The 9,754-nt window shown below is 43.9% G+C and overlaps 1 protein-coding gene across 2 annotated transcripts; it reads right to left on the bottom strand.

The window, feature by feature from the left end:
• Positions 1-368: 368 nt before the first annotated feature.
• On the bottom strand, positions 369-9,409 carry MAPRE1 (microtubule associated protein RP/EB family member 1). Of its 2 annotated transcripts, none has more exons than XM_075022197.1 (7): positions 9,262-9,409; positions 8,285-8,408; positions 5,375-5,520; positions 3,830-4,034; positions 3,335-3,444; positions 2,485-2,637; positions 369-2,062 (listed from the first exon to the last, which is right to left on the bottom strand). In XM_075022197.1, exons 2-7 carry the CDS (start codon positions 8,403-8,405, stop codon positions 2,006-2,008), a joined length of 792 nt encoding a protein of 263 aa, XP_074878298.1. In that variant the 5' UTR covers positions 8,406-8,408; positions 9,262-9,409; the 3' UTR covers positions 369-2,005. The 2 variants fall into 2 exon arrangements, with proteins under 2 accessions (XP_074878298.1, XP_074878301.1); XM_075022200.1 differs by lacking the exon at positions 9,262-9,409 and adding an exon at positions 8,673-8,840.
• Positions 9,410-9,754: the final 345 nt, after the last annotated feature.

Below are 9,754 nucleotides of genomic sequence, written 5' to 3'. Positions count from 1 at the left end.
ACCAGCGCTTTCAGTTTTAAAACACTTTAAATACACTTAAAGTCATGTGACAGCATTCCTGATACACAGTCCCATTTTCACACCCTTAGAAGGGGGAAACCAACAATACACTCACATTTCATCCACTTGGGGGGGGGGGGCGGGAATTATAAAAAAACCAAACAAACCAAAACTCAGGCAATGGTTTCCCCCAGCACACTCCAAAGAAAGTTTCAATATTACTGCTACTCAAGTTAGCAATGACTATAGCTAGGACTGGAGAATGAAAGCTGATATTCCAGGTCCTGCAAGCTTCATTATGAAAACTATCACGAACTTCAGCTTTGCCTAATCATATCTGAAAGCATGAGAGACTCCAGTAGACATGACACTCTTGAAATACAGAACTTTATTTAGAAACTGCTTAAAATAGAAAAACCCTGTCAAGAAAAATCCAAGTCAAATATGGTTTCTCAGTAAAATGGAGTTTTAGGGCAACAAAAGTCTAAAAGGCCACAAGAGAAATAGCACCACTGCAATTTTAAACAATGGCTAGATACTTGCATTTTTGGCATTCACTGAATTTGGGTTTTTCTCTGAATTTCACAAAGATTCATGCACTACACAACAATTACCATAAAATGCTCTCCTACACACATTTTAGGACAAGCTACCACCAGAAACAAATGAATACAAGCACAACAGGACTGATCAATCTCAGTAGTGAAGGGGGATCAGAAGTCTTGCAGGATCTTGCCAAACACAACAGTAATGAGAGGCATGATAGCAAAAAAGGACAGTTAAGGAAAGTACTTTAAATATTAATATTTAAGTTAGTCTCAGTACTGTATTTTCTGCAATAACATTAGCTCTGTTAGCCAGCATCTTTTAGTTTTTACCCCAGAAGACTACTGAACCGGCAAGTATTATTATTAGATATGGCCTGGTTTAAAAGGGGAAAAAAAAACGGAAAAAAGAGACAGAAAAATTATCATCCTCATGTGCTCGATTCACTTCCATTCTAAGATAGTTGCACAGTGCAAGTCCTGTTACAACTGTTGGATTTGATCAGCTTTCCTTGGGATGGGAAAGAGAAAAGAACAAGTGAGAGACCAAAAAGTATACCAACAAAAATAAAAAGAAACAGGACAAATAGAAACAAGAGCCAGGAAGGAAAATTACTTCTGAAGAACATTTTAGGCAGTAAGACTGGATGCCCTTTGCTTTTTTTGTTGTTTTGTTTTTCTTACAGAAAACACAGTACATTTTGGCAAAATCATTAGCCACAATGCCATAGAAAAAGGCTTTAGCACTCTTCAAGGTAATTTATGTGTCTCAGCTGTTCATACTCCCTCTAATCTTGTGACAGGCAACGTTAAGGCCTATTTCATCGAGAACTAATCACTTAGTAAGCAGCTTTACATAGGAATGGAGTTTTGTTTTAACAGCCCCTTTTGAGCACTTGCTGACAAAGTGAGATTGCCATGCAAGGCCTCTCAGACAGCAGTGAATGGAGTTAAACAAACGTCTACCCCAATATGAAGCACATAAAATCTCCTGTCACATTACTTCAATTTGGCATATGGAAGCATATTTTAAATACTCTTAAGGCATTTTATTATAATTTCTGTGCTGCAATTTCACATTAACTCAATCTTTCTGTGAGTCAGAGTCTTTAATTTCTCTACTACACACCACCTTAGATACAAAAAGAGTCTTCCCACAAACCAGTGTTTTACCAGCAAACCATTCTGCAACAAGTTCCAAATATTCAGCCTCTTGCTCCCTAAATATACCACCTAGATGTGAATACTGCTCTGCTACAAAGTGAGAAAGAGCTCCTAACTCAAACCCACTGTAAAAAGTGAAACTTCCGCAAAGTGCACTTTAAGAAGAGGTACTTTTTTGCTTATGAAAAGAAACCAGTGAGTCCTCTAAGAATAAAGTGGAGTATTTTACAGTTAAGCACATGATCTGGGGCAAAGAATTCTGATGTTGCTGCTCTGCTGGTACAGTATGTGGTCTGTTAATACTCTTCTTGTTCCTCCTGCGGTGCTCCTTCGTCAGGTATCACAAAGCCTTCCTGAAGGGGAATAAAACAAGTGCTTTAATGAAAATCTGATGTCAAACCAGTTCCTGGCTACTCTGTATGTTTGGTTTTTTTTCTTTTTACTTAGGATAGATACCCTTAAGTCACCATTTACAGCGTCAAGATATATTACCAGAGGAGTTATTTTCTTCATCTTTGATCTATTTGTTACATACTCTTCATTAAAGGCTAACCTTGTTTGTTTCCTGACTATAATTATGTTATCTGTTTCTTTACTACAGGAAAAAGCTAGGCCATAAACCTAAAGGGGGGAGAGAAAAAAAAACCCAAACAAACAAAAAAAAAACCACCAAAAGCCAACCAAGTAGAAAGAGAGGGAGCCGTGGAAAGCAAACCAGCTTCCAGTTACAAGGGGAGGGAGAACTATGCAATACAATTTATACCAGACTACTCACATCTGTGGCATAAAGAATTTCCACAATCCTCTGCAACACTGGATCATTCTCCCCTTCATTTTCCTGGCAGATCAATTCAATGTTCCTCAGTTTGCCAAAGTAGAAGTCTCTCTCCTTCTCCAGATCTTCAACAGTAAGTTTCAATACATTGATCTGCCAAAGGGCATCAATAATAATATATCCACCAAAAACAGAATTCAGTATTATCTATTCAAAAGGCAGGGTCCCCGAAGTTCTCAGAAGGCTGTTAATAAGCAAAGCACTTCAGAAGTAACCAAGACGGGGGCAGGGAAGGGGGACTGTGAGAGGAGGAAAAGGTCTATTTCTCAAATTGCGATATTATTGTCACAACAAACACCCAGTCCAACACATGCAATACCACTTGGAAATTCTAAAGGCTTATTACATGAAATAGGTAAAACACTAACCGCCTGCAGTTTTCTTTGCTAACACATTCTTTCAAGACAACTCTCACACTGATGACAGTTTTAGTTGTATTACATTCAGTATTTCAGTGAAGTAGCAGCTGCTTATAGCTCAGTTGGAATGCTGTGATAGCTGAAACACAGCTGTGGAAATACTTAAAAACAATGCTATGTGTGATATGGCACATACTAGGTTTAAATGTCTGGGTACTCATGTACTGCAGAAGGGGTTTTGCTCCTATTAGGAAAGCAAGACTATTATAATGAAAGCTCTGATTAAGTGATTTTAAATGAGCTTACTAGATTCAGATCATTTTCTTCCATCTGCCTGACCCAGCCATTTCATGCTATTAAAAAAAAAAAATAATCTGCACATAAATCTATAAAGCAGAGGTCAGTACACAGGGCCATTTTGGTCAACACACCTGCTCAATCAATCCTGCTGATTCATCATCTCCTGCAGCCTTTTTGACCATTCCACTACCAGTTTTTGGAGTTGCTGCGGTCCTCTGTGTAACAATGGGCCTCTGGGGGGCTGCAAGATTAATTCAGTGTTAGTTCCTCTCAGAACATTTTCTTCCTCCTATAAAGGTACTAACCCCCTTCCAAACATGCTTAGGCATGTAAGAGTTTGAAGATATGTTCCTTCCTTCTTCTTGACTCCATGTGACATGTCTTTTTTTTTTTTTTTTGGCACGTGTTGGCACCAATCCTTGCCATTTTCTCTTTTAGAGAAGATTGTTCTTTCTGTAGCTCCCAGATAACTGGGTACTACAGGATGACTCAGTGTTTGAAGCCTAGCATCTCTGAAACAAGATGCAAAATACTATAATTTCATACACTGATTTTAAATAGCAACCAGTCTTATTTTCCCCAGAATTTTTTATGATCTAGATAATCTTTTTAATTATTTTCTCTACCTGCACTGCTAGAACTGAGAGATTTCTTGGGTTTGTTCACAACTGGAGCAACAAGGTTTGGTGCTACTGTCTCTTGGCCTTGTCGAGCAGCAACAGGATCATACTCCTTCCCATCATAGTTTGCATCAAAAAATTTTTTGAACCATTGAACAAATTCAAAGTTGTCCTGAAATTTTCCTTTCACTAGTTTGTCCACAGGAATTATCTGGAGGGAGGGGAGAAAAAAAAAAAAATAGGTCAAACTCATATTAAGGGTAAAGAACCTCCCTCTCTCTTTTTATATAAAGTTTTAAAATTAGTGCACTCAGAAGATATGCAAATGTAATTCTTCGTCTGGTCTAGATAAAATCTTCCTTGAACATAACTGTATGTGAAATAGTAGGATTTTTTCTAATAATTGGAATTAAAAACAAATCATGCTTTCACTGTAATTTTAAATAATTCTGCAGCAAGGTTTCTGCTACACAAAACTTCTTTCTTTAAAAAGGCTCATCCAGTGCTAGCTTTCATGAATCTGAACTGCTGACCAATCTCATAGACTGCTAGCACACAGAACTGCTACAAGATCTGAACATCACCTTTTTAGCAGACTGCAATTTCAGTTTCTCTGGAATGAGGAGTATAACTGAAGATTATTAAGAAGATGCAGCAAATTGTGAAGTCTTGTCTGTAGGCCACAAGCTGAGAGTCCATGACCTGGCAGGGGCCGGGAGCCATTACCAAATGTGGTCATTCAATATTTGAAAGCATGACTGTCTGTCCAGTTCTGCACATACTGCACAAGCTACTTCCCCCAAGCAGAAGACCGATCCGATTAAGTGTGTGTTGAAGCCGCTAGCCAACACAGAATGAGAAGCCTTCTTAAAGATAGTAAGAGCTTTAACACAGAAATGTTCTGCATCATACCAAACATGCTGTCAGTAACTATTACCTAGATAAATCACCCTTCCACAAGCATAACTATCATTCGATCTGAAAAAGTTTTTTTCATGGATCTCATTTTCACTAGCTTAAAATTACATATTCTAATACCTGGAGGTATTCAAAAGACATGTCAATGTGGCACTTAGGGACATGGTTTAGTGGTAGACTTGGCAGTGCTAGGTTAACAGTTGGACTCGATCCTCTTAAAGGTCTCTTCCAACCTAAATGATTCTATACCCTTGTAAAAAGGAATTTGAAATCCTTAGGACTATCAAACCAGTAGGTTATAGGAACATACTTGGTACAAAGATGGTTCAAACAGGAAGCTCACATAAACCTTAGCTCAGAAATTTCAATATTAGTCTGTGCTACATAAGTTGCACAGAATTAAAATGGAAAAAATTCATCTCATCATTAAGACTGGAAACCCAACCCTAGCTGGAGTAAAGCAGATAGTCTCCTAAATCAAATGAGGACCCCAATGCAAACCAAAACCAAAAGCTTTGAGATTTATAAAACCAGAAGCAAACTGTTCCCAGATTTTTCCAGCTCTAAATTTGAAAGTACATTCCATCTACTTTGATACTAAGAGCACAAAGAATCAGTTACAACCCAGCTTACTTTGTCAACACCCATTCGCTTAAAACCTGCTTGTAGAACCTTGAAGTTTTGAATGTACTCATGTTCCAATTTTGCCTGAAACTTCACTTTCTTGAGCGCTACAGAACCTGGGAAGAGCATATCCATAAACTGACAGTATGCAGCACCTGCCAAAAGAAAAAGAATACAAATCCTATGATGAAACAAGTCAACTCACAAGCCTACGTAAGTAACTTTTCAGTCAGGTCAGCAAACTATTCATTCAGCAAAGTGACTCATTCCTCAGGTACACAATCCCTTAAAGGCAACAAAAGCAAGAAAACAGGAACCTTCAGTCTCCTTTATTGGTGCAGCATGGCCACAGATAAGCTTAAGTGAGCTGCAGAACCAAACTTTTGGTCTCATGACTTGAGCTCTTACAGAGAAGAGCAATCCTGCCTCCACAGGTCCAAGAGAAAAGAAAAAACCCAATGAGTAATTTGATTTTCCTTTCTTCATGGATATCAGTACAGATCTGAGATGTTACATGTGTTTAACAGACATGTAATCTCCTCTTATCAACATTAATAGAACTTAACTAGAAAAATAATTATTCTAAAAATTTATATTTAATCATTATTAAAATAGTGATACATTTACTAACTACAAACAGAACCTATACACAGTCAAGGTGCCCTCAAAGGTAAGAGGTCAAATTAAGCTGGATTATATTTAAATCAAGCCTTAATCAAAGAACTGAAATAAGATAGTGTTTCTTTCTATTAATTTTAAATCCTTCATGTCCTTCAATTCAGCTCTTACTGTAATAACAGCAAAAGAGGGATTCAGTTCAGCCACAAAGAGCACTCACCTCAAAAAAAACCACTAGCTTTTGTAGAATATACACACCCAATTAAAAAAAAAGATATTTTTAAACTATATCCTCACTCTGCAGTGAGGATATGCAACTGTGTGCCACTGAAAATACAATCGCAACATTCCAAGCATTATTCCCTTCACCAATATCAATGAATTAAGTGCACACAGAGAGGAATGGGAACCTTAACCTAAAACACCAAACAGCTACGTGACAAGCTTTTGTGAGCTACCTAAAGGCCAAGAAGTAATACACCATGGTGTTGCCCTAAACTAGTCTCTTCATCTCAACCACAAGTAACAAAGTCCTATGTTGTTCACTTTCTATCAAGATACTCTGCAGGTCTTTTGGGGCACCCACTTTCACCTGCTACTAGATGACTACTGCTCACCCACTGGTGCAAATAAAATAAAAAATTCTTGCCATTTGATATTCACTGTCTTTCAGTTCACTTGCTGAAGAATTCCAATGCCCAACTCAAAAACAGATGACTTGCCAGAAATCAGGGTTTTGCTAACTAATGGTAGTCTAAGGGATAAGCGCAAAAAAAAAAAAAAAAAAAAAAAGAGAGAGAGGGAGATCATAGCATAAGCCAAAGGTCATCTTTTGTGCATTTATGCAACCTCAAATTGCTGCTGTCACTACTGCCCTTGCCAAAGGTAACAAAGCAAGCTTGGAAACTCCTGTTTTCACATGACTATGACAGACAGTGAAAGCCGCTTCCATACCTGCAGAGGCATGATGCATTTTTGCAGACACGGGAAAGGGACATTACTCAGCACATGCCACATCAACAGCTCTCAGTCTTTTCCTGAAAACAGGTGAGCTGAAATTCTGCAGAGCCAGCATTCATTATCCTCACTTCTCAAGACAGAGCTCTCACAGCATTCAAGATTCACACCAATTCTAAGCAAAACTTCTCAGCCATATAAATCAACACTGCACATGACAGGTTTTTTTAACCTGCCTATCTGAAAGCAAACAGTGCTTACCATTTCCCTTCTGTGGTTGTAGATCTTTAGTTCCTTCACCCTGACAGTTTTTCTCAACCATCTCACTAGACAAAAGCCACTAAGAATACCTGTCAGATGTCTACTGTAAGTGCCCTGCTTCTCTGTAATCTTCGTGAATGTTTCTTCCATGGACTCAGCCACTGGCTATATTCACAGTCCCAAACTTATTTTAAGTTTACTCCTGCTTTTATTCCACCTCCATTTTCCACATCTCTCATTCTGTGAGCAACACCTTATCTCAAACTCACTGTACAAGCTGCGCTTCCACTTTTCACCAAGTCCCTTTCACCTGCCTGTTGCAGTTATCCAAATCACCATCTTTTACCTAGGCTGCATTTTTAGCCTTGGGTTTTTTTCAGCTCTTACTCCATAGACTATTATCTTCTATTCATTCCTACAAGCCTCCTCCCACACACACACACTCCTCCCTGTGATGACACTTGACTCCATTTCGGTACCACAATCACTTCCCCTTTTCTGCCTACAACTCTACCCAAGGTTCAGCTGTGCTGAAGTCAGCCCAAGCCAGAGCAAGCCAGGGTGACACAGGCTGACACGCTCTTTTACCACAAGGAGTTGTAAAGTCCGGAAGGTGAACCCAAGAGTCACCAGTACACCTTCCTCACACCGCTCCTTCTGCCCAACCTCCCAAATCTCCTCATAGCTTTCTTCCATAAGAAATCACACTTGTTTCTGCTACTTATTATGCTTGTAAGACTTACTCTATCCATCAAGACCAAACGCTTAATCCCCTCATTGGAAAACACACTCTCCTAAGAGTCTTTTTTTCACATTAACCCCCATTCCTTCTTATTGCATCTATGCTGCAGTGAGTCAGAAGAATATGCCTTTTCATTATGCTTACACTATTAACAACCATTTCAATAAACCTCTAGCCATAACCAGATCATAACACTGACCATGAATCTGCTCATACCAGGAATTAAGCCAACAGCAGGGCTATAGAAGGCCAGCACGGACGGTTCACACGGTGCAGCCGTACCTCTGCAGAACTAGGGTGCACATCAGATTTGGAATTCCCCTCACGCTGAGCCCCCTTACCTGAGCACAGCTGTTCGATCTTTGTCAGGGTCAGCTGCAGAGACTCATTGATCCATGCGAGCATGTCATGTCGACTCAAGTTATCACTGGTCACTGAAGTAGAATACACATTAACTGCCATTTTCTGAAAGACAGAACCAAAGGCGTAAGCACCACAAATGTTAACGCCGCACGTGTTCATCGCTTGTGTTAAGGCACGCTCCCTAGGCTGCAGCCGAGGCCCTTCCTCTTGAGTCTTCACAACACAACAGCAGCCGAGCACAACATGATGCACAGGAAACGCGCTGAAGCTGTCTGCTGCTAACAGCTGGGAGGACCTTACTTCATCACAACTGTAAAGGACACGGGTTCGTGCTTTTTGAAGAAAAATTAACACCAAGGCACTCACACGGAAACTCTGATGAAAGGAATCACGGCTGCGGCAAGTTTTTCGTCCCTCTCATCCACGCCAACAACCCAGCACGGCCGAAATACTTCCTGGTCGACCACGGTATCTCTCTCCAGGGAGAAATACCAGCGGGCGGGCGGTCCCCGCCCAGCCCCGCCGGCACAAAGCGGAGCCGCCGCCGCCGCCGCCGCTCTCGCTGCCCGGCCGCAGAGCTCCGGTGCAGCTGCCGACGGGCAGGGCCGGCCGCGCCGCACGCCCCCGCCGCGGGCGAGGCACGGCCCACGGCCCGCGCCCCCTCCCCCGCCGCCGACCACCGCCGCCGCCTTCCCCTTCTTCCCCGCTCCGCTCCGCTCCTCCGCCGCCTCCCGCCGGGGCCCCGCGGCACCCCGCGCCCGCGGAGGGGCGCGCCCGGGGCAGGGCAGGCCCGGCCCGGCCCTGCAGGCCTCACGCCGGTCTCCTCACAGCCCGCCGGGCGCCGGCCCGCCCCGCCCGGCCCGGCCCAGCCCGGCCGCTCCCCGAGCGCCGGGCCCGCCTACCCCGCCCGCCCGCGGCCCCGCCGCCGCCTCGGCGCCGCGGCCCGGCCCGTTACCTGCCCCGCTCTCGCCCCGTCTCCTCCGCGTTCAAACCGGCCCCGCCCGCCTGCCCGGGGACCGCGTCACCCGCCGCACTGCTACGCGCTTGCGTCACGCCGACGCAACGTCGCGGCGGCAGCGAGCGCCGCTCGTCGGCTCGGGCCTTGGGGCGGGCGGGAGGCGGCGGGCGGTTGCTAGGGGGCGGGGGGAAACCCGCCGCGTTGCTACGGCGCGGCTCCGCCCACCCCGCCCGGCGGGCCTCGCCTGCGATTGGCGGGGCCGCTAGCCCCGCCCACATGCGTGGCATCCCGCGTGCCGGCGGCGTCTGTCACGGCTCGGGCCCGACGACGCCACGGGGCCGCCTCAGGCCGCACCGGGCCCGGCCCCCGCCGTCCCCCCGCCATCATCCCCCCGCCACAGCCGGGCCCGGCCCGGCTACCGTGGTGTCAGCCGTCCCGGTTTCCCCCGGGGCCGCTGTGCCGGGCCTGTCACCTCCAGGGGCAGCCCGGC

This window comes from Buteo buteo, chromosome 2 (genome assembly GCF_964188355.1).
Source record: "Buteo buteo chromosome 2, bButBut1.hap1.1, whole genome shotgun sequence".
Lineage (NCBI taxonomy): Eukaryota > Metazoa > Chordata > Aves > Accipitriformes > Accipitridae > Buteo > Buteo buteo.
The sequence above is the reverse complement of the archived record's forward strand: the minus strand, read 5'-3'. Positions and strand labels throughout refer to the sequence as shown.